We start from the raw sequence: 24,683 nt of genomic DNA, 5'->3' as shown, positions 1-24,683 counted from the left end.
CCTGAAACAGTATAGTTCACTTGAAATGGGGCTGTGTCAACACAAACGTTAATGTGGTAGAACTAAATAGTTATGTCACCCAAAATGGATTCACTACAGCGAGATAAAACACAAAACAAAATGTAAAAAAACATTTGTGTGGAGATGTAAAGTAGATCATGCAGAAAAAATTAAAGATACCAAAAATTTCTCCTGTGTACACGAGGCTTTGTACCAGCTGTATTGGTACACCGGTAAAACTTTCCCATGTAGGCAAAGCCTTACATAGCCAGGGCCTTAATCTGGCTAGATGTGGGCTGGGACTCTGGGAGTACTGTTAAGAGCTGATGAAAGAGTCATTTGCAGTGCACAAGTACTACACACACAGCCCAGGAACTCTGTGTACTTGAGTGCCATCTACTGACACTGTATTAATTATTTACATATACTGTATACGCATATCCAGTGCTCCTGAAACATTCTGCCTGCCATGGAAACTGAGTAATACACTACACAGTATTTCAAACGACTAGGCAGCTTCTTCACAACTCTCCCAGATTGTCTGTTTCTACTCTGAGCCCTTTTCTTCTGCTTTTTTTCCGCAAGATTTTCTGGCATCACTTTTACCAGCTCTGGAGGGTTGTCTGTCTTCCCTGCCTGTGCACACACCCCTGGGTGAGGGGCCTCCCCTGGGTTATCTCTTAAGAGCAGCTGCTCCCTGAGTGATCGTAGGAAAGGACGGTTGTGGTGGCACAGTTGTCCTTGTAGCTGTGCCCTGTCTGACCACCACACAGTGCTACTCTTTCCCGGCCCTGTCTCCTGTCTCTGACACTAGGCACCACTCCCCCAGGGCACTCCTACTTGCTGTCCTGCCTAACAAAGGTGAGGTGAGGGCGCTGCAGAGAAGGGGTGCGATGGGAGCAGAGGGATGTGAGGGGGCTATATGGGGATTCAAAGGAGCGGGGGTGATCTGGGTGGGGTGTTGGGTGCAGCGAGGGATGCAGCAGGCAGGGTGTAACCGTTTGCTTCCATGAGCCTTCCCTGGCTCTCATTAGTCTCTGCTCTTTGTCAAACAATCTTATGCCTGTTTTCACTGTAAACCAATCTGAAGGCTGGGGGGGAAGGGGAGCAGGGATCTGAGGCCTAACGAGCTAGCTAGCCCTGCTGTTCCCTTGCCAATGGAGCACCTGGGAATGCGGGAGTGCCCAGTGGTCGGGCTGGGCACTCCAGGGGGACCCTCGAGGACGCGGGCGTTGCAATGGGCCGATTGGTAGCCTGGGCGAGTGGGGGCGCAGCAGGGAGGGGGTGACACGGGGGGCACAGGAGGAGGCGCATTGGGGATGCAGTGGGAAGACCCAGGGGTGCAGCGCAGGGGGGGCGGGTGAGGCGGGCCAGGCGTGCAGTGCAGCAGCGTGACACCGGCCGCGCTGCAGCGGGGAGGCAGCGGGCGAGGCGGCTGGACCCCGCCCCCCGCGGGCTGCCCCGGGCTCCCTCCCGCCCCGCTCTCGCACTGCCCGCCGCACGTGGGGCGGCCCGGAGCGGCTGCGCCGGGCAGGAGCTGCTGGCAGCAGGTAACGGGAGGGGGGGTCGGGAAAGCGGGACTCCGGGCCGAGGGGACGCAGAGCCCCGGGGGGAGGGGGGAATCTCGGGCCCCGTGTCCCGGGCTGCAGCGGAGCACGTGCCCCCCGGGGGAGCGGTGCTCTCCCTCCCCCAGGCCTGCTGCAGAGCGACTCGCCCCGAGTGAGTCTCCCCCCGTGCCTGTCCCTGGACCAAGTCCCCGTGGGGGTGCAGCGGCTTGAGTGGGGAGATGCGGTGGGGTGCACCGGGGAGAGGGTGACGGCCGGGGCGGCAGTAAGAAGGGCTGACGCGGGAGGTGCAGTGGGGAGGGGGTGACGCGAGAGGTGCAGCGGGGAGGGGGTGACACGGGAGGTGCAGCGGGGAGGGGGTGACACTGGGGTGCAGCGGGGAGGGAGTGACACGGGAGGTGCAGCAGAGAGGGGGTGACGCGGGAGGTGCAGCGGGGAGGGGGTGACACTGGGGTGCAGCGGGGAGGGGTGACACGGGAGGTGCAGCGGGGAAGGGGTGACGTGGGAGGTGCAGCGGGGAGGGGGTGACACTGGGAGGTGCAGCGGGGAGGGGGTGACGTGGGAGGTGCAGCGGGGAGGGGGTGACACAGGGGTGCAGCAGAGAGGGGGTGACGCGGGAGGTGCAGCGGGGAGGGGGTGACGCGGGAGGTGCAGCGGGGAGGGGGTGACACGGGGGGTGCAGTGGGGAGGGGGTGACGCGAGAGGTGCAGTGGGGAGGGGGTGACACTGGGGTGCAGTGAGAATGAAGTGATGGGCAGTGTATAGCGTGGGTTGTGACCCAAGGATCTCTTGAGGCCAGCTAGGAAGGCACAGGCATGTGTGTGAGTTACAGGGATTCCCAGGATCTGGTATGTAGGTTCACCAGAGAGCTTCATGTCAACTTTGTGCTGACAGCCTGTGTCACGCTGCTCCTTGGCATCCCTGCGAAATGCATGTGCGGCTACTAGGCACAGTGATAGGTGTGTATAGACTGGTGATAGGTGTGTATAGACTGGGTTACCCAGAAGCCGATGCCTTAAGGCAGATTTCACCAGGCAGGAGGTAGGGGTCCCCTGCCCACCATTGTGTATTGTGTGGCTGACAATCAAAGGCTGTTGGGATACTGGCTTAGCATTAGTCAAATGCTAATGAAGAGATTGCAAGGACTTCAGAAGAGACTGAATTTCTGGAAGAGGTGAACAACATAGAACGGGGCCCCTGTTTTCATGTGACAATCAAAGGCCGGGTTTGGTATATCAGGTGTGAGACATCCTAGCATCGTTCAGTTGTGAAGTCAGGCTGCCAGGGGGCTTGATCTTGTGGAAGGAGGGTTTCTGACCACATCGTGGTTAAAAAATGTGATGGGAAAGACTTTGGGTGAGCAGTACCTTATTAGACAAGAGGCAGGCATCTTGTTAGTTAAATGTGAGCTCTAGAATGTGTGTTGTGATATTATTTTATGTGTAAGCCTGTTTCCATTAATCTTACTTGCTATCATTTGAATCTGTTATTGGTTAAATAATCTTATTCCTGTTTTCACTGTGAACAAATCTAAGTGCTGGGTGTTAAGCGTAGCTGGGGTCCAAGGTGTAACTAGCTAGCTGTGCTGTCCTGTTCCTTTGGGAGCAGAGGGTCTGGGAATTTGGTGCGTGCCCAGTGGATCAGGGCCTGGGCACTCCAGGGGGACGAGGGAGGACTCGGGGGTTGGAGTGTGCCTGTCAGCCTGTGTGAGGGATGTTGGAGCCCACAGAGGCTGAGAGGGGAGTATGTGAGCTGTCTGTGGTTGGGGTGCCCAGACAAGTCTCCCCCACGCTGTGGGCAGGTGGTAGTGAGGTGCCTCACAACCCTGGGTACTTGGGAAGTGTCACAGAGGTGTGGTAGGTGGGCCAGGCTGTATCTCCTTCTGCGGTGGGTTGCTTTTGGCCCCGCCCTGATTTCACTCACATTGTCCACAGCATGGTGGTGGCATGGGGTGGTGGTGGTCGTTAATGGGCTGGGGGAGGATTGGAGGAAGAAGCAGCCTCGCCCTGCAGGGCTGCCAGATGGGCTGGGGGGTGCGGAGCCTGGGCATATGGGGGACAGTCCCGGGTCTGTGGTGCTGGCCAGGGTGCCCTCACCTGGCTGTGTGACTCCCCTTGCGTACTGTGTGCCCATGGAGTGACCCCTCCCATGTCTGTTGCCCCTGTCTCTAGTGTGACCTTCCCCCCATACCTGCTGTGTGCCCCTGACCCCCCCACAAGGCCCTGCCCTGGAGCTACTCCCCTGTGTCCCCAAAGCTACTCACTCTGTGCCTTGGGGAGGGGGGTTGCATAGACGTATGGGGGGTGGTACGGGGTGCAGTGCAGCAGGGAGAGGGTAACATGGGGCTGCAGTGAGGGGATGCCATGGCATGCAGGGTGCAGTAGAGAGGGGTGATGGAGGGCCCAATGGGCTGAGGGGGTGCAGTGATTGTACAGCAGGGAGGGATGCAACAAGGGGGTGCAGTGGGGAGGGGGTGCAGTGAAGGTAGAGTGGGGTCGTATGGGTTACAGTGGGGCAAGGAGCAATGGGGGGTGGGACGACATGAGGTGTAGTGGGGTGACAATATAGTGGGATAGGTTGACATGGGGTACAGGGGGAAGCGTGCAGTGGACTGACAGGGTGCAGTGGGGCAGGTCCACTGTGCCCTCCCCGTGATGTGTTTCTGTGGGCCTCATGCTGCCCTGCCCTGCTCTCACACCAGTTGTCTATGTCACGTGGGGCCAGTTTGCTGCTGTCCCGAGTGTGCTGCGCCCGGCAGGAAGTGACAGTAGTGTGGGGGGGTACACAGATAATAGCTGGGGGAGGATTGGGGAAGCAGCAGCCCCTCCAGCAGGGCTTGGGGCTGCTGGGGGGCGTAGAGTCCGGAAGTGGGGGGGGCTGAGCCTGGGTCCACTGGTGCTGGTGGCTGATACAGGAGATCCTGAGTGACTCCACCTTGTGTCCCTGGCCTCCATTTTGAATGAGCAAGAGTCACTTCACCCATAGGCGCCCACTCCATGGGTACTCTGGGGCTCAAGCACCCACGGAAAAAAATAGTGAGTAACAGCACCCACCAGCCACAGCTGTTTGGCGGCAGGGTGGAGAGCGGCGGGTGGGCGGGACCTCGGGGGAGGGGCAGGAAAAGGCAGAGTGAGGGTGGGGCCTCGAGGGAGGGGGTGGAGTGGGGGCAGGGCCGCGGGGGTGGGGCATCCCCGGGGAAAAATAAAAGTCCTGGCTGTGACTCCACCATTAGATGAAAGCTGTAGGTCGGGGAGGGAACACTAGAAATTGGTGGGGAAAAGGTGGCAAACAACGACGACTCAGCAGATCATAACACTGCGAGGAAATAACTGTTGCAAGTTTGAAAATAGAATTGACTGTTAGCAAAAGTGAACAAAACAACTGTCAATCAAGCCTGTCTGCAGCATATATATGAGTGTGTCAAGAGTTTCTCTGTGATGGCTTGTGTGGTGCAGTGGTGACAGACTCTAGACAGAAAACAGATTCATGTGCCCACAGCTGGTATGCCTTGCCAGACCACCCAGCAGCGGCGTGAGAGTCAACTTACTTGCTCTCGTTGTAGCCTAGGATCATATATTTAGGTCCTATTGTAGTTTTCAATAAATTGTTAAAACTACCTGCTCTCTCTTGAACTCGACTGAATTGCTCTGGGGGAAGGGCAGCTCGTAACACACAGACACCCGCCGCAATATGTTAAGGTGTATAGCCAGGGTACATCTCTCTCTCTCACAGTCACACATATTGACACAGCCATGGGTCAGCATGTATAGCTGGGATAGCCAGGCTGACATACACACACAAGAGTTCGCACACACACGACCACGGGTCAGCATGTATATAGCTAGGAAGGTCTGTCTGTCTCTCTCACATCAGCCTGTGTAGCTGGGCTGTATCACACGTGCACAGCCAGTGTATAGGCCAGATAGCCTGGCTGTTTCCCCCACCCCTTCATAGTGTAGCGAGTGTATCAGTTCTCTGCATTGTTTGGAAAAAAGTGTACTTCCATCATGTGGGTGACTTAATAACATGAGACCTCAGACAGTGACCTGTAGCCAGGGGTGAAAGTAACTTAAATGACTCACTGATGCGCAGGGGTCCTGGGCAAGGTGGGGGCAGGGGGCCTCTGGGTCCCTGGAAGGGGCAGGGCCTCAAGCAGAAGTGGCAGGGCTAGGGCAAAAATCCCCCAGCCAGCCCTTCAGCGCTGCTCGGCCCGCACCACCCGGGGCTCTGGTGGGGATTTAAAGGGCCTGGGGCTCCGGCCACTAGCACGGTAGGCAGCAGCGGGCAGGAGCCACAGGCCCTTTAAATTGCTGCTGGAGCCCGGAGGTAGCAGCGGTGTCGGCCAGGAGCCCCGGGGTTCTGGCGACGATTTAAAGGGGCCAGGGCTCCCACTGTGGGCGTGGTAGGCAGCTGCCTCCGAGAGCCGCGGGCCCTTTAAATCACCGGAGCCCTGTGGTAGCAGCGGCGTCGGCTGGGAGCCCTGAGGCTCCTGCAGCAATTTAAAGGGCCCAGGGCTCCAGCCGCTGGTGTGGTAGGCAGCGGCAGCCAGGAGCCCCGGGGAAGCTGCCCCTTTTGCCCCACCCCCGTCAGCGGCCCAGCCAGTACAGTCGTCACTTTCTTACCGGTACGCTAGACCAGACCGGCTTACTTTCACCTCTGCCTGTATCTCTCAATAGCCTTGTGTGTGCTAAAAATGGTTATCAGTCCCAGGGCCTCCTGGGACCCATTTGGCTGGCATTGAAAGTAATTTGGCTACTGGTGTCATTGGGAGGGGGAGCCCAAACTGTTTTCAATAGTGTTACTATTAGCAAAGGAAAAGCGACCCTCCCTAGGTTTTCACTGGGTATTGTGAGTCCCTCATTCTGCCAGCTGCTGTTATATGTAGACTACACAGTTTACGCAGTCTGGAATTTTAATGTAAATCTATTAAAAAAGAACATGCTTGTGAGACTAACACAAGATTGAATATAATAGACAGTTTGGCTGCAACATTTACCAAACCCTGGGAGAAATAGACCCTGGTAATATAAAGTTTACTTAATTGGTATTTTTTAAGTAGAATTTACATATTTTAATTTTTTTGTTGTAGTGATTTAAAAATAGTTCTCAACACATGCCACATTCTGCCAGAGGCCATTTGCATATGCAGTAGAACTTTATTAACTCTGTTAATCTGCAACCCTGAAAATTTTCCTTTGGCAAATGTTTAGTAACAGAGGTAGTGCATAGATGAGGTCTCCACGTTAATATTTCTGTAGCACCTTCTATCTCAGGCTGTCAAAGCACTTTACAGACAATTAATTTGGTCACGTAACCCCTTGAGGTAGGAAAGAATTATTATTCTCTTAATCAGTCTATGCCTCAGTTTCTCCATGTGTAAAATTAAGAGGTTTGCCTAAGAAAAGGGCTGGCAATAGAATCCAAATCACCTGTCGGTTTTGTGCACAAAAGATCATACTTCCTCTTTATTTTCCTGTTACTAAGACTTAGTTGTTTTTTGAAATATTTCTACAGTGTATTTATTAATGTACTATTAATGTATTATTTATTAAAATAAATAATTATTTATTAATGTGAGGTATTGGTAAGAATAATCAAACCTAAATTGTACTTGTTACAATAAGTAAACCATGTACATCTTGATTTTTTTTAATTGCTTGCTTTTACTTGCTGATGTGCAAAAATAGATTGCTTCAGTAGTATTAATTAATGAAGTTCTTCTATGAAAAGTGGGAGCCAGAAGCCTGCTATTTGTAAATCACTTTTTCATCTGCTGATTTAAGGTTCACTCCAAAACTCCTGAGGTCAATGGTAAAACACCTATAAAATTTATGGAGAAGGATTTTGGGAGGCCCCTATGTTTGGGGGAGGGGGAGGGAAGAGTGGGAAGAAGAAAGAAGAAGTGCATGCAGGGGACTCCTATATAAGTACTGCCTGATCCTTCAGAGAGTCCCATTGATTTTGAGGGGTTTCTGTGTAGAAAGAACCCCTCACGGCCAAGGCCAAACAGAAGAATTGAGGAATGAAATGGCCTATTTGAGAAGATATTAATAATTTATCCCAAGGTAGTGTTAAGAACCTAGATGAGTTGTGAATTTGTTGACACATGTTCCTTATAACTAGTATTCTCAGATTCTTTTCGAGGGTGCAGGCAAATTAGGGCCCAGTTTCACTCTGAAAATCAGTGGCAAAATTTGCAGTGACTTCAGTGGGATTAGCATTCTGTCCTCTGATTGTTAAACTACCTTGGGCCAAATTCTGAGAGGTGTTAAGTTCTTGCAACTCCCATTTTAGAATATAGCTCAACACTTTTCAGGATCTTACATACTGGAGGCAAAGGGTTTTGTGTGCTTTAGATTACAGGTTAGCAGGAGTATCACGTGTGACTAATCCTTGAGGAATGAGTTCTGTTTTTTCCTAATACTTATCTAAGTAATCACTCCTTAATTTTGGCACTGGCATGCATGTAATTATCTATCTAGGTGCTTTCAGAATTGCCATTTAGGAAGTAGATTCAGATGTTGGTACTTCAAATTTGTCTGGATGAAATCTGAAGGCTAAGAGTAATCTTTGTTACCGGTACTTGAAATTAATATCACAAGGGGAGAAAATAAATCAGAAACTAGGCAAATTTTCATACTTTACTATGCCAGGCTTTAAGAACTAATGGTAGTTTTAAAGTTAAGGTATTCCTTGTAGTGCAATAGGACCCTTATGTCTGCAATGTGCAATCTCTAGTAAGAAGGCTCTGATTATCACACTATAAAACTAATCCTGTCTGTTCCTGGGGTTTCCTTAGTTAGTACAGCTGAAAAAATAATAGAAAAGGGAGCTGCAGCTGTCAACAGTGTAGCAGTGAATAATATGATTTAAACTTTTCATTTTTGTGTTTTTTGATAGCTTAGTGCTCTGTATGTCTCAGAGATCCAAAATTATTTATACACTTCTACGGTTCACATTCAGGTTTAATGGTTACTGCCTAATATGATACTTTGAAAAGAGAGGGGAAAAAAGAACCTATGCAAGTATATAATTAGTTCATGATAAAGTGTTAATCTAGTGCTAGTGCAGGGAGCTAGTTAAAATCTTCCAGAATGCAGCATTTTGTACTCATGCTAATCTTTATTGTAGAAATGTATTAGCAGTTAAACTGTCAGAAGCAAAATGTATCCTGCTGAGGTATGCAAAATATGGATTGTGTGCTAGGTACAGTTAGTGCAGGCATCTCTACTGACATTGGGAATGTGATGTATAAAACTAGATAAGAAAAGGTGTGTAAGTTCTGTGGTTGTACAGTGGAATCTGGAATTTTCTGTCTGTCATAAAGGGAAAATAACTATGAGTGGAACTGAGCTCATACTTTGCAACAGGGAAGACGTAACCACTGCAAGATCATTCTCCCTATTGGTAACGTATTGACCTTTCTGTATTAGGCTGACTTTACTTCCAATCAATAGATCAATTGAGCCTGTTTATCTGAAATCTCAATATACTTACACCTCTACTTACACCCCCCCGTTCCTTGTTCCCTGAGCGCTCCCTCCAGAGACCCCTGTCCCTAATCACCCCCAGGACCCCACCCCCTACCCAGCCCCCCTGTCCCCTGACTGCTCTGACCCCTATCTATCCCCCCCCCACCCCCCGACAGGCACTCACCGGCAGCAGCGGGAAGCGGAGCAGCCCGGTCCCAGCCCGCTCCACACTGCCAGCTCCCAGCCACGGCGCTCCGCTTCCTGCCACTGGTGAGTGCGGGGAGGTTGGGGCAAGGATGGCCCCCCCGCCCTCGCACTCACCTGCGGCGGGAAGCGGAGCGACATGGCCCCAGCCTGCTCCACTTTCCTTGCCCCATCCCCAGCCGTGTCGCTGGAGGGGTGGGGGGGCTGGGGAAAGGTCCTGCACTCACCTGTGGCGGAAAGCAGAGCGCCATGGCTGGGAGCTGGCGGAGTAGAGCTGGCTGGGGCTGGGCTGCTCCACTTCTGCTGCTGCCAGTGAGTGTGGGGGGGATCCCTTCCCTCAAGCCCCCTCCCCCAAGCGACACGGCTGTGGCCGGGGCAAGGGAAGCAGAGCAGGCTGCTCCCGGCCCCCTGCTAATCCCCAGGGCCACTCTGGGACTGTGGGGCCCCCAAAAGTGCCACCCACACCTCCTGCCTCCCAGACCCTGGGGGAGAGGGGAACCCCTGAGCGCCCCCGAGACCCTCTGCCCCTTATCCAACCCCTCGGACCTAGCATGGCCTGACACCCTTAACATGCTGCTCAGAGCAGCGTGTCAGAGCTTTACTGTGTTGTATGCGAACCCGCTTTATATCGGGTTGCGTTACATCGGGGTAGAGGTGTACTGTCAAACCCCAATAGCTGATACTTGCCCAAGAAAGTATCTCAAAAACCCTTCCTGGCTAAAGAGAACATGATTCTGCAGCTCTAATTCAAGTAGACTGTCCTATTGAACTGTGTTGTAATCTAGAAGATAGTCAGCATATGAATTTTTTTTTTTTTTTTGGCCTGGCTTAGTAGTCATACCAAAATGTATCTAAAGCAAAGGCAGATATGTGTTTATCTGTGCTCGAAAGAAGTTCCTTCCAAAAGACTGTGTAAGTGTAGGGTTTATTCGTCTGGATGAGTGTTAGCACAGCCTTGTCTTCACTAGAAAATTACATCATTAGAACATGGCCTTGAGGGAGTTGTGTTAATTAACACGGTGTTTACTACAGTTTAGCAGTAAATGTAAACACAAATAAGGGGAGGTCAGCAGTTACTGGAGGTTAGTTAGTACACAACCTTGACAAGTTATGTTAACTTTGGAAACTTGGACCGGAGCACCTCAAGTGATGATAAAAGGGTACTACTCTTCTCTAGTGTATGAGATACTACTTTTTTCTAGTGTACGAGGACCTCTGGAAAATCAAAAGACATGAAGAGATTGGTGGCCCCAGGTGGAGGGACAGGACGTTACAGTGACTCCCTGGGTGTGCTGTGTTAGCACTGTAGAACAATCACTGAAATGTCACAATCTTTTTAGTGTATGCATCTGTAGAAAAAATACTTTTATAGAAACTATGAATGAAAAGGTTCTTTCGGGGTGTTTTTGTTTAGGGACCTTTGTCCCGAACTGTCCTTCTGCAGTTTCTCTAAGTTCCCAAAACACACCATCTTCAGGGTAGCGAGGCTGTTGTTGCTTAACTCGCTGGCCTTTGCAATCTTTTTTGTTTTGCACGCCCCTTTCAGGTCTGTCTGGTTCACATCTCCTTTCCCACAGGCTTTTGGCTGTTTGGCAGCAGGGAGCTTGTTTGTGTGTGCGTTGGCCTTAAGCAGGAGTTTTGCTCCTTATCTTTGAGCCTAGCTGAATCGTCCAGGTAACCTGTTCCTTTCTCCCTTCCTCCCCCTACAGCCTCTCGCAACCTGCAGAGGAATCTTTTACTGCACACTCACACCTTCAACCCTTCCCAAAATCCTTTCCAGTGCGTGTACAAGCATTAGCAATATACAGTGCTGGTGCTTACCCAGGGGACCCCATGGGGGGCAGTTTTACTGTGACTGTGACACTTGCCCTGTCCATGTTCCTTTCTTATGTCCTCATTGTCTCCTCTCTGTTTTCCCTTTCCTGTCTTGCTTCTTATAGTAGCAGCAGAGAGGAGCTCTTGGACCTTGTAGTGAGCAAACCTGTGGGTCTGCCTTCTGGTGGCCCCTCCTCCCTCTTTTGTGCTGCCTTTCTGGGTATGTCTACACTGCGTTAAAAAACCTGTAGCACTAAGCCCAAGTCTGGCTCAGCTGACTTGGGCTTGGGCTGAGGAGCTAAAAATAGCAGTGTAGATGTTTGGGCTTGGGCTGGAACCAGGTCGCTGAGACCCACCTGCTCATGGGGTTTCAGAATCCAGGCTCCAGCCTGTGCATCTACACTGCTGTATTTAGCCCCACAGCTTGAACCCCTGTGAGCCCAGGTCATTTAACCTGGGCCAGTTGTGTGGCCATGCCATGGGTCTCTTAGTGCAATGTAGATGTACCCTCTTGTGACCACAATCACAGGTTGCAATGCTAGAAGGAGCCAGGCTAAGGAGCAGGTGCTGGCAGGAAAGATAAAGAGAAGGGCTATTCTCCTGCTGCATGAACAAGAAACTTCAGTTTTACTGCAACGTAAACTAGGTGAGGTCACCCCAATGGCGGGTATAGTGCTGACATCATCTAGCGACCTCACTTTAGACAAGGCCTGGTCTATGATACAAAGTTAGGTCAAGGTAAGCTGCCTTATATCGACTTAGTTGTGCACATGGCTACGCTTAAATTTGTCTCTCACTGATGCAGTAACACCACCTCCCCTAGTGGTGTTGAGCCATCAGTGTAGTGAGGTCAACACTGCAAGTGTAGACACTGCATTACTTATATCAACTAGTATAGACGCGATAAATTGACCGCCGAGTGCTCTCCTGTCGACTCCGGTACTCCACCGGAGCGAGAGGTGCAGACAGAGTCGATGGGAGAGCGTCAGCAGTCGACTCACCACAGTGAAGACACTGCGGTGAGTAGATCTAAGTACATTGACTTCAGCTACGTTATTCATGTAGCTGAATTTGCGTAACTTAGATCGACACCTCCCCCCCCTTGTGTAGACCAGACCTAACAGTCCTCCAGCAGCTGTTGCACAGTGCCTGACACTGATGGCTCTGGTCACAATTGTGAGCTCCACTGCCCAGGGGTCACTGAGAGCAGAAGGTACCCTCCCCTTTAAAGCCCTGCAGATTTTCGAAATGGTGGAGGATGGGCAGTGGGGGTGGGAGGGCCGGGGTGTCCAACATTTCCACAGGCTAGGAGCTGTTTGAGACTCCACTGCAGTGCCGTCTGTCCTGGGAGTTGAGCATGAGTGAGTCTGATGCCTGGGAAGGAACCTCGGGTAAGTGTTAAAGATTTCCACTTAGCAAAGTAGGATTCTGTTTGGTTTTGATGTAGGAAATTACACACAAAAGGTTGACATTAAAAGATCATTAGGATGCAAAGTCAAACACTCAGAAGTTGGGAAAGTCAGACTTTAAGTTGCCACTGCAACCTGGATTCAGCCCTCTCATGCATATGCATTATGAGCACATACTGTTTTTCCCACAGGATTCCCACCTCACTCAGTGCAGATGATGATGGTGCTCAGGGAGTGAATCAGGGTTGCGCAGTGACGGAGGCTGTTGTCTGTAGGACCCCTGCATTATTTGTTGGAGAAGTTGGAAGGTGTTTACCTATTGTAGAAATTGGGGGACAGGCAGGCATAAGCAGGGCCGGCTCCAGACCCCAGCATGCCAAGCGCGTGCTTGGGGCGGCATGCCGCGGGGGACGCTCTGCCGGCGCCGGGATGGCAGCAGGCGGCTCCGGCGGACCTCCCGCAGGCGTGCCTGCGGAGGGTCCGCTGGTCCTGCGGTTTCGGTGGAGCATCCGCAGGCGTGCCTGCGGGAGGCCCACCGGAGCTGCGGGACCAGCGGACCCTCCGCAGACACGTCTGTGGGAGGTCCACCGGAGCCGCGGGACCGGCGACCGGTAGAGCGCCCCCTGCGGTGTGCCGCCATGCTTGGGGCGGCGAAATCGCTAGAGCCGCCCCTGGGCATAAGCCCGCCCATAGCTAAAGGCCTTCTCCCTTAGTTGGAGGGAAGAGACCAGTAGACCTGGGCCACAAATGTGTACTGGGGACAACAAATGGGAAAAAAAAAACCAAAAACAGGAACAGGAGTGAAGATTCACAGGGCAAAAATTAGGGATCCAGAGGGGGACACCAAGCAGAGCCCCTGACAGTGCCCACTGTTCCCAAAAGGCCTGTAGGGAGTCAGTGGACGCCACCGTGAGGAACTCTGCTTGGAGGGGTGAACGAGCAAGGGACCAGAAATAGGCCAGCACCAAGAGGTGGCTGATGAGCAGGTCCCGCGACTTTGTGGGATCACAGATGGGGTGTGGCAGGATCAGGAGGTGCGGGGAAAAGTGCAGCCAGAACCTCAGCAAGAAGTTCTGGAGGAGCCAGAAGAGGGGCTGTAGCCTGACACACTCTACACAGGTGTCGTAGGAGTTCATGAATCACACCAGGTTCACACCTGTGCTCACAGATCCGTGAAGGCACCACCAACTAATATAGGGCCATATGAAATCTGCGTTAACGAGAACACGGATGGAATTGTGGAATCCAAACAATAACATGGAATCCAGCGATTAAAAAAAAATCCAGCAAAATGCAAAAAAAAAAAAGATGCTTTCCCGCCACGGCTCTGGGGTCAGAGAAGATCTCTGCGTCCCTGCCATGGTCCCGGGGCCAGAGGAGATAGAATTAATCTTTTAAAAAATGTAAAAGAACAAAATCAGAAAATAATAAATATGAAAATCCACAATAATAAAATGGATTTCATGGGACCCTACTAATATCTCTGCTGGGCCCTGGGACCACAGTAGAGTACAGACTGGCCCACCAGAGTTCCTTGCCCTCCTTGGGCGGAAACAGGTCCTGCTACTTGTTGGGGTGGGATTCAAGGGCAAGGAAGTGAATAGTAGAGAGCGTGAGCACATACAGATGTTTCCTGGGTGCGGTTCAGAGGCGGACAGGCTAGGTATTGTGAAATTGGCTTAGGTGGCGTGCTGGGGTGGCTGGCATAGTTCATGGGAAAGGGGCCAAATGGCAAGGTCTGGAGGGCCGAGGGTGAGAGCTGGGCTGGGAACACCCTGCTGTAGATTTGCTCAAGGAAAGCAAGAGAAGCAGGAGGCAAGGGTCTGCCCTCACCTCCTGAAGCATGTGACATGGGACATGCTGGGAGGACGGCCCTGAGCAGCACGGGATCCACCCAGTCCCTCCCATTGTTGTCCAGGAGGTCTCCGACTCTGGTGGTATCAGGACCAATCTACGGTGCACAAGTAGGACTCTGCTACCTGCACGCTAAGATGTGGCTTGTGTTGCAGGGGCTCCACAAGGAGGTCCTCCCCCTTGGCAGCTGCTACAGACCTGGTTGCCGAGATCAGCTTCCAGGTCCTAAGTAGGTCCTGGTAGAAGATCAAGGGCTTAGAGAGGTCTCGGGGAAAACCTCTCGGGTGGAGATAAAAGAGCTGCTGGTTATGTCGGAGCACTTGGAGGACGGGGAGGAAGGCATGTGCCAGCACGCTGCCTGCCAGATAACCTGCATGGTATAGGAGTCTCTGCAGGGGCTGAAGGTTGAAGGTGTAGACCTGTCTGCCCACCTCCAGGGCCCTGCAGAGACCCAGTGCAACCTCGGCCAGAAAAACTCTTCTGGAGGCTGACCAAGGTTCTCAGGGGCAGGCTCAGGGTGTTGAGCTGGTGCCAGAGCGTCGACAGGACCAGTTGGTTAAGCACCAGCACTCTGCCCCAAAGCGAAAGGCACCAAACATCCACCTCTGCAACGGCTCAGCCATCTTGGCCTATAGATTGCTCCGATTCTCCAGCAGGGAATGATTGGTGGCAGAAAGATACACACCCAGACAGAGCAGTGGACCCACTCCCCATCGGAAGGCCTGGAGCGTGGGTGAGAGGAGGCCCGAGGTCTTGACCCAGTTGATCCGGGTAGACGAGGCTGCGGAATAGATGGCTTGACAAGCCTTCACACACACCAGGTCTCCCAGGTCTTGGATCATTAAGAGCACATCGTCGGCATATGCTGACAGGACCATCCGCAAGTCCAGCTCTCAAAGCACCAGCCCCAGTGGTGATACAGCTGGCCGGACAGTGGGCAGCCTTGACATAAGCCTTGCCTGAAGGTGAGGGGTTTGGTCAAGGCCCAGGTGGGCTTGATCAGACTCTCAGCAGAGAGGTACAGCAGCTGAAGAAAACCCATGAAGCAGGCCCCAAAGCTGACTGCCCTCAGAGTGCCCACAAGATACCTCATGATCTTTCCTGATCTTCTGGTCCAGGGACATGAGCGAGCGACAGGCTAACCCTACATGCAAGATGAAGTAGATTTTGCACCAGATAGAGATGACTGAAGAGGATTTGGCCCGGGATGGTGTAGGTCTTATGGGGATGGATCACGTCCGCCAGCACGGACCCCAGCTTCAGCAAGATGGTTTTCGCTACCACCTTGTAGTCTGTGTTGAGGAGCGAGGCTGGTTGCCAGTTCCTTAGGTTGCGGAGGTCCTCCTTCTAGAGCAGCAGAGCAAGCATGGCCTGCTTGCATGACAGTAGGAGCATCCCGCTCCCTAAGGACTCGGCCCAGATGGTGATGAGGTCTGTGTCATTGGAAGGTGTGTAGTGAGTGAGGCAGGAGAGGATGGTTTCAATGCTGTCCTGGATAACAGGATTCTAACCCTGCCACAGAGTTTCTATGTGGTGCTGGGCAAGTCACTTAAACAAAACTTTTCATAGATTTGAAGGCCAGAAGAGAGCACTGTGATCATCTAGTCTGACCGCCTGTGTCACACAGACCATGGATCTTCCCCACAATAACTCCTAGAGCAATTATTTTACAAAAACATCCATTCTTGATTTAAAATGGTCAGTGTTGGAGAATCCACAAGGACCCTAGAAGTTGTTCCAATGATTAATTACCCTCACTGTTAAAAATTTACACCTCATTTACCAGTCTGAATTTGTCTAGATTTAACTTCCAGCCATTGGATCGTGTTATACTTTTCTCTGCTAGATTGAAGAGCCCAGTATTAAATATTGGTTCTCCATGTAGGTACTTATAGACTCTGATCAAATCACTCCTTAACCATCTCTTTGGTAACCTAACTAAATAGATTCTCCTTGACTCTGTTGCTATAAGGCATGTTTTCTAACCCTTTAATGCATAGGTTCCCAGACTCTGGATCATGATCCCAAATGGGGTCATGCCATCAGCAGATGGGGCGTGGGTCCAGCAGGCCAGTTTGGCCCATGAGACAATGTTGTCTGTCACTGAATATGTCTGGTCCTGCTCCACAAATGCCACACCAGGAGGCCACCATTTTGATCTGCAGAGGCTGCCATTTTGTAAGTCAAAATGGTGGTCTCTTGGTGAGGTGTTTGTGCAGCAGGTCCAAACACGCTGGCTGTGTGGTGATGGTGTGTGGACGCCAGTTTGGACATTTGCACTCTCTGGCTTTGTAAGCATCCACCCGAGGGACTTGAATGCAGAATATCCTCATCTGTTGGCAGCAGCCTCATCAACCGAGCATCCTGTCTGCCTGAGCTGGTAGGAGCCCGTGCTAGCATTTTCTGAGATAGGAAGCTGCAGCGGCTTGTAAGGCAAGGCCCATATCTTCTTTTATGGCACCCTGAGTACCTTGTTGGCGCTCAAGGATAAAGGATCATTATAAGTCTCTGTCTCGGTGCTATCCTAGTATCACCGCACAGGGCCTTCCTAAGTCCTGGCCTCGTTTGCTTAACAGTGAATTCATTTTTCTGACTTGTGATCATTAATTGTAGTTCTCTGATCACTTCCTCTGTCTGTCAAGATGACGTCTGAAATTGAATTCCTCTGTGTTGGATGCAACACTTTTTTTGAGTTAAGAAATTGTCATCTATTATATTTAGACATTCCAAAGGTGGTCACTAGTTGTGTGTGTTCCTCATTTTTTGGGTTCCCAATGTAAGAAACTTGAGATCTGATTTGCAGAAGTGCCTAGCGCTAGGAGCTGTGGTGGAGGTCAGTGGGAGCTGTGCTCTGAATATATAAAGTGCTATAAAATGTTAAATTCGCTGATAAGTCAAGCCATGAAGAATTGCCACTTTTAAGTCTGTTATTGAGTGTCCAGGAAGACTGAAGTGTTCTCCTACTGGTTTTTGAATGTTATAATTCTTGATGTCAGATTTTGTCCATTTATTCTTTTGCATTGAGACTGTCCAGTTTGACAAATGTACATGGCAGAGAGGCATTGTTGGCACATCATGGCATATATCACATTGGTAGATGTGCAGGTGATATATGCCATCATGTGCCAGCAATGCCCCTCTGCCAGTGCCAGTGCACAGGACAGACAGTGTTCTCCCTGAATATTTCTTTTTATCCTCATCATTCAATCCCTCCTGCATTATTTACTGAACACCATCAAAATGCTCCTCTGAAGACAGAATTATTAATTTCATCATATACTTTTGTATGGTGCACTCATCTTAATATCTTAGTACTTTACAAGCATTAATTAATGTATTGTGAGGTGGGATTACTGGGCCCATTTGACTCATGGAATTTAGGCATAGACATTAAAACCAGAATTATCAGAGGTGTCCGTTAATTCTGGTTGTTTTTGCTTAATTTTATAAGTGTTAACTCTGCAACCTTAATGTCCTTTTAATGTAGGGTTGTTTTGTTTTGGTTTTGTATGTAATTTCCTGTATTTTTTTTTAAACCCTTAAAAATTGGAAAAACAAAAATTTCATCTGATGGAACCATATTGACCCCCCCCCCCAATGTGGTGGGTCATCATCAGGGTGGGATTGTTAGACCCATAGCACAGTCCTCTACTACTTGAACTAACTGAGTAACTGGTAGCAATAGGAGGTTGTTATCTGCTATATGGTCCTGCCACTAAAAAGGAGCTGGACAAACTTTCAGATCAGTTGATTTCACAGACCTTATGAACACAATGGTACTAAACATGAAGGTTTTAATACTGTACCCCAGAATCTAAAGATTTCTTTACAATTTACAAGTGATGAACCTATTAAGAGGCATATGTCCTATCTTTCTACACTGCCTTTAGAGAAGTTTTTGTTTGTTGTGGTTTTTTTGTTTATTTTTTGTTTTCATATTGTCTAATTCATTTAGGCACTGTCCCACCTCATCTCCGCCTCCACCTCTTCCTCTGAGTGCACTGCATCCCCGCTTCTCCTCCCAGTGCTTGCCACTGCAAAACAGCTGTTACACAGCGTAACAAGCTCTGGGAAGGAGCGGGGAGGAGTGGGAATGCGGTGTGCTATGGGGAGGAGGTGAGGAAGAGGCGGGGCTGGGTCGGGGATTTGAGGAAGGGTTTGGACTAGGGGCAGGGAGGGGTGGAGTTGGGGCGGGGACTTTGGGGAAGGGGTTGGAATGGAGGCGGGGCAGGAGCGGGAGGGAGCAGGGCCGGGGGCAGAGGGGAGTTAAGCACCCTCCGGCGCCAGCAGAAGTCGGCGCCTATGGGCTGCCCCCAAGAAAACAGCTAGGAGACCAAAGCTGGCTGCAAGCCATAACATTGTAGGGTTGATAGACTTATTTGGAGGTGAGGGTCCAGGAACCGCCCTGACTGAGAACAAACTAAGGAGGGTCATTCAGGAGAAACAGACCCCCCCCGCCCCCTGACAGGACTAAGTGTTACCTAGACCATCCCTGACAGGTGTTTGTCTAACCTGCTGTTATATGTCTTAACACTTCTTTATTCTGCTATTACTAAGATTTTGTAAATTATGTAATGACTTAAAAAATATCATTCCAGGCATTTACTATATTTTTAATAAGAATGCATGATTCTATCTATGCATTATATGCTTATCCTTTACTCCTTTGACCTTAAGGCTTTATTTAAAATGGACTAACTGCATATAAAATATTTTTTTCTAAAAATGCCTATTACCACATATGTATGTATTAACACTGTATTTGGTCATTACTAAGATTTTTGTGAATGTAGTGACTTTATTTAGAAATGTACTGTTAAAATTATTTTTCTCTAAAATGTATTTTAACACATCTCCTTTAATCTTCTGTCATTCAGACTTTGTACAATAAATGGCTAAAATGGACATTTTCTTCTAAAAATTAGAAGGCGTGAAAGCTATTTCAGTTATTTCTAATACACCCAATAAAGATAAACTTAAATGAAAATTAAAAAAAAATCAAAATGGCTGACACCAAAAATACAGGTCTCCAAAAATGAGACCAAAAGGCAAAAAGGAGCTTGTGGAAACGTGTTAAAATTTATATGATGAGAAAAAGGTAAAAAGATAAAACTACTAACCTCAAAATATAACACCAGCAAATAAATATTTAGGATAAAGAATTCTTAAATCTTTCGTAACACTGTGACTTCCTTTCTTCTTTGAATCTGCTCTTCCAAGGAGCTTATGTGTTTTGTTTTGTTCCTTCAAGGACTTTCTGGTGATGAGATAGCTCATTAAGCCTGCACAAGCAACATTCTTAGACATTACAGAAGAACAGTCACCCAGACATGTAAACCTCTGTTTAAAAGTTTTTCCAGCAAGAGAGAAACAAAGAGGTGTGATATGATAAACACAACTCCTTTTTGGGGAATAATGTCCTAGGGAATTCTTACTTCAACAGCAGCAGAGACAGGAAAAATGCTAAGTGACAAAAATTCTTTGTACAGTGTATGTAATCATACACCTCTGTGACCTGATATAATGCGAATTCGGATATAACGCTGTAAAGCAGTACTCCGGGGGGCGGGGGTGCTGGGCACTCTGGTGGATTAAAGCAAGTTTGATAAAACACGGTTTCACCTATAACACAGTAAGATTTTTTTGGCTCCCGAGGACAGCATTATATTGTGGTAGAGGTGTTCTTTAAAAATGTAGAAATAAAGTGCTGTATGATACACTAGCAGAAAAGTTTCTAAACAGAATGGTTTTCAGAATTTTCTCAGAGGAGGAGGTTGGCTATCAGTTGGCTATTGATAATTTATTAATTGTAGTGTGATAGTGCCTAGGTACTCCTTTAGAGGATCAGGGTCTCTGTGTGCTAGGTACTATACAAACATGTAAGAAAGAAGAGAGTTCTTGCCCCAGAGATGTTATAATTTACAACATGACAGGCAGGATGCAACAGGATGTCAGGACGGACAAATGGGGCGGGGAACAGTGACATGGAGATGAATTAAACTTGTACAGTTCTTGGTCCTCTATTTCCCACAGAGCATGAAGATGTATCGTCAGAGGAACTTAATAAAGTTGGGGACTTCTGGATAGGAAGTGATACCCTAGTTGGCTGCTGTCGGAGAAAAACAGAGTTCTCACTCTCTTGTTGGGTGCAGCAAGTCAGATACTTTATTCTCTAGCAATTGCATAGAGGGAGAGAGTGCACTAGGACACAGGGTTTCCCCCACCTATGCAGGTCTCTCTCCAGGTAAACACTTACAGCAAGCATTTATACCTTTTGTTACATTCAGTAATAAGCAACAGCTGCATTTTGTTTGTACATAGGTCATCCTGATATCTTAGTTCTCTCATTTCTGTTTAGACTGTAGTCTACATTCCATACTTATCTAACACAAGGTCGCAACAACTTCTCACACAGTTCTTTCCCACTCGCCTCACACAATCCTCACTTCTACAAATCTCGTGTGGTTAGGATTACAGTTAGCCTGACTCTTGCTCACAGAGGGGACTGTTTGCATTGAAATCCTCTTCAAATCCCTGTCAGTTCGTGCTCTACTTCCACATTGCTAAGCAGGTACAGTTTGATGCCTCTCTGAGCACACTGTACAGCTGGGAGGATGAGATGGCAACGTGGATAGAGTTGAGCAGAAAAGCAGAAATACCAATGGACTGTTCCTTAGTGGGTTACTTATGGCTTTCATTCCTGTTTTAGGCTGGTGTCAAGATGGAAATGGAAGAAAGTAATAGAGTTAAACTGCAGACAAAAATAAGATCAAATGAGAAGCCACCATACGTGACAGCTGTTGGTGCAGAAACAAATCCTTTGAAAAAATTTACCATCCCTAAAATAAGGAGGACTGCTGATAAAGGTACGGTAAACTGGTAATAAACATCAAAACTGAGCATTTTTGTCAAGTGAAAATTGTGCATAACCATGTGTAAGTGATGTGTGTTATTCCAAAGCTTAATCAATAAATGGTAAAACCTCAAGCCTTGAAATCAATTGACTTGTTTCATATTTAGCACCTCCCAGATGTTGTGAACCGAGTTGATTAAAGCTCAGAAAAACCTGCGTGTTACTTCAATCACCCTGACATCTGCTGGGCAATACAGCGGTGCACAGACAATCCAGGAAATTTTGGGAGAGTGTTGGGGCAACTTCCTGGTGCAATTCCTGGAAGAACCAACGAGGGGCCGTGCTCCTCTTGACCTGCTGCTTGCAAACCAGGAAGAATTGGTAGGGGAAGTGGGTGGCAACCTGGGCAGCAGTGACCATGGGATTGTCGAGTTCAGGATCCTGACAAAAGGAAGAAAGGAGAGCAGCAGAATACAGACCCTGCACTTCAGAAAAAACAGACTTTGACTCCCTCAGGGAACTGCTGGGCAGGATCCCCTGGGAGGCTAATATAAGGGGAAAAGGAGTCCAGGAGAGCTGGCTGCATTTTAAAGAAGCCTTATTGAGGGCACAGGAGCAAACCATTCCAATGTGCAGAAAGAATGGCAAATATGGCAGGTGACCAGCTTGGCTTAACAGTGAAATCTTCGGTGAGCTTAAACACAGAAAGGAAGCTTACAAGAAGTGGAAACGTGGACAGATGACTAGGGAGGAGTATAAAATATTGCTCGAGCATACAGGGGTGTAATCAGTAAGGCCAAAGCACAATTGGAGTTACAGCTAGCAAGGCATGCGAAGGGTAACAAGAAGGGTTTCTACAGGTATGTTAGCAACAAGAAGGTGGTCAGGGAAAGTGTGGGACCCTGACTGAATGGGGGAGGCAACCTAGTGACAGAGGGTGTGGAAAAAGCTGAAGTACTCATTGCTATTTTTGCCTCGGTCTTCACAGACAAGATCATCTCCCAGATTGCTGCACTGGGCAGCACAATATGGGGAGGAGGTGAACAGTCCTCAGTGGTGAAAGAACAGGTTAAGGACTATTTAGAAAAGCTGAACATGCACAAGTCCATGGGGCCAGATGGAATGCATCTGAGGGTGCTGAGGGAGTTGGCTGATGTGATTGCAAAGCCATTGGCCATTATCTTTGAAAACTCATGGCAATCGGGGAGGTCCTGGATGATTGGAAAAAAGGAAATATAGTGCCCATCTTTTAAAAAAAAAAAAAAGGAAGAAGAGAATCGGGAGAATTACAGACTGGTCAGCCTCACCTCAGGCCCCAGAAAAACCATGGAGCAGGTCCTCAAGGAATCCATTTTGAAGCACTTGGAGGAGAGGAAGATGATCAGGAACAGTCAACTGGGGGAAGAGTTAGATACACTGGAGGGTAGGGATTGGGTCCAGAGTGACCTAGACAAATAGGAGGATTGGGCTAAAAGAAATCTGATGAGGTTCAACAAGGACAAGTACAGAGTCCTGCACTTGGGATGGAGGAATCCCATGCACTGCTACAGGCTGGGGACTGACTGGCCAAGCGGCAGTTCTGCAGAAAAGGACCTGGGGATTACAGTGGACGAGAAGGTGGATATGAGTCAATAGTGAGTCCTTGTTGCCAAGAAGGTTAACAGCATATTCGCCTGCATTAGTAGAAGTATTGCCAGCAGATCGAGGGAAGTGATTATTCCCCTGTTCGGCACTGGTGAGGCCACAACTGGAGCATTGCGTCCAGTTTTGGGCTTCCCCACTTCAGAAAGGATGTGGTCAAATTGGAGAGAGTCAACGGAGGGCAACAAAAATGATCAGGGAGCTTATGAGGAGAGGCTGAGGGAACTGGACTAGTTTAGTCTGCAGAAGAGAAGAGGGAGGTGGGATTTGATAGTAGCCTTCAACTGTCTGAAGGGGGGTTCCAAAGAGGATGGAACTAGGCTGTTCTCAGTGGTAGCAGATGACAGAACAAGGAGCAATGGTCTCAAGTTGCAGTGGGGAGGTCTAGGTTGGATATTAGGAAAAACTATTTCACTAGGAGGATGGTGAAGCACTGGAATGGGTTACCTAGGGAGGTGGTGGAATCTCCATCCTTAGAGGTTTTTAAGGCCCGGCTTGACAAAGCCCTGGCTGGGAAGATTTAGTTGGTCCTGCTTTGAGCAGGGGGTTGAACTAGATTACCCTGTGAGATCTCTTCCAACCCTAATCTTGTATGATTTTATGGTTACAGACTATAATGAATATCTTGAATTTAAAATATATTTTTTTAGTTTTGTCCAGTTTTGCTAACACATCCAGAAAACCCTTCTCAAATGTCATATATTCTGTTACATCTGAACACCAATACATGGAGTTAAAGAGAGAGAGAGTGAGTTTGTCAGTTTCTGAAATAGAGGAGATGCTTTCTGTTGAAGTCAGGTCTTACAAAGTGGTGACTTAGAACCATTGGCCTGAAACGTACCCAGAGGGTCATGGACCATGGACGAAGGCGTGGCCACACACCCCTCAGTTATTTTCTCTGCCTGCCATTGGACCAGGAGTGTAGAACCATTTCTTGTGGGTGCTTTGTGTATTGGGTATTGTGGTGTTTGTTTGTATTGTGTAGAAAGGTTTAATTTTAGCTAGTTACGACAGTTAACACATTTCAAGATGGCTCTGGTGAGTGAGCTGTGTGTAGCCTCCTGTCAGGCTCTTGTTGGCCTGCCAGTCATATAGTTCAGTTTATCACATTGTGCAGTATTCAGTTGTCCTCCCCCTTTGCCTGATTTTAGTTCAGTCCAGTGGAGCTCCAATCCAAGGTGCACTCCTCACTCACTCTACCAAGCAGTGTGGGCAGCAAGCAGACTTGGCTCTGTGGGCACCACCCAGTCTCCCTCACATGGAGAGTTCTGAGGAGCTGTGGGAGAGGAAGAGACAGGAGTCCTATTCCCTCCCCGTAGTCAGGAGGGAGGGAGAAAGCAGAAGACTCAAGGTGAAAGGAGAAGTGGGAATAACAAGTCCCCAAGCCTCCCTAGTCTGTCGTGTAAAGGAAAACTTTGTGTATGTTCTTTGCTTATATATTTACTCAAGAGTCTCCTCACTTGTACCCTCTAGCTGATTTTTCTATAATACTTCAAACCAGTATTGAACTCTCCTGTACTGGGGTGTCAAACGTTTGGCACCCAGACCCTTTCTCTGGCCCACGGCTTCACCCTTCGGAAGGGTCAGACCTGCAGTTGTCGCCTATAATTTGTCCAGCTCGGCATGGTAGATCCTCGCTCCTACTGAGTGCCCAAATGACCATACCTTTGAAATCACCCTCTTCCTGGGGAGACTGCCCAGGGGCTGCTCCCCTTCCTAGCAGCTGTGGACTTGGCCACAGCCATCCCACAGTGAGGACCTCCAGGCCTGATTATTGCAACTCACTGCGCCTAAGAGTGGAGCTGCCAACCCTGAACATGGTCCTGTTGGTACAGAATGCAGATCCCTGCCTACCTAGGACACCATGGTA

General features: G+C 49.2%; 1 protein-coding gene across 16 annotated transcripts in view; it reads left to right on the top strand.

Moving 5' to 3' along the window:
• Positions 1–875: 875 nt before the first annotated feature.
• TEX15 (testis expressed 15, meiosis and synapsis associated) overlaps positions 876–24,683 on the top strand; it is a 90,176-nt gene continuing 66,368 nt past the window's right edge. For 7 of the 16 annotated variants that reach the window (XM_039541484.1, XM_039541473.1, XM_039541485.1 and 4 more), the window contains exons 1-3: positions 8,940–8,972; positions 19,571–19,697; positions 21,029–21,185. In XM_039541484.1, coding sequence (XP_039397418.1) covers positions 21,041–21,185 — 145 coding nt within the window. In that variant the 5' untranslated portion in view covers positions 8,940–8,972; positions 19,571–19,697; positions 21,029–21,040. Of the gene's footprint in view, positions 889–1,455; positions 1,551–2,433; positions 2,525–8,122; positions 8,145–8,712; positions 8,837–8,930; positions 8,973–10,876; positions 10,916–12,351; positions 12,448–16,497; positions 16,700–19,570; positions 19,698–21,028; positions 21,186–24,683 lie in introns of those variants that run through there. The other 9 variants (XM_039541476.1, XM_039541474.1, XM_039541480.1 and 6 more) reach the window with 9 other exon arrangements.

This window comes from Mauremys reevesii, linkage group 5 (assembly GCF_016161935.1).
Source record: "Mauremys reevesii isolate NIE-2019 linkage group 5, ASM1616193v1, whole genome shotgun sequence".
Lineage (NCBI taxonomy): Eukaryota > Metazoa > Chordata > Testudines > Geoemydidae > Mauremys > Mauremys reevesii.
Note: the sequence above shows the minus strand (reverse complement) of the source record. Positions and strands in the feature narration are given on the sequence as shown.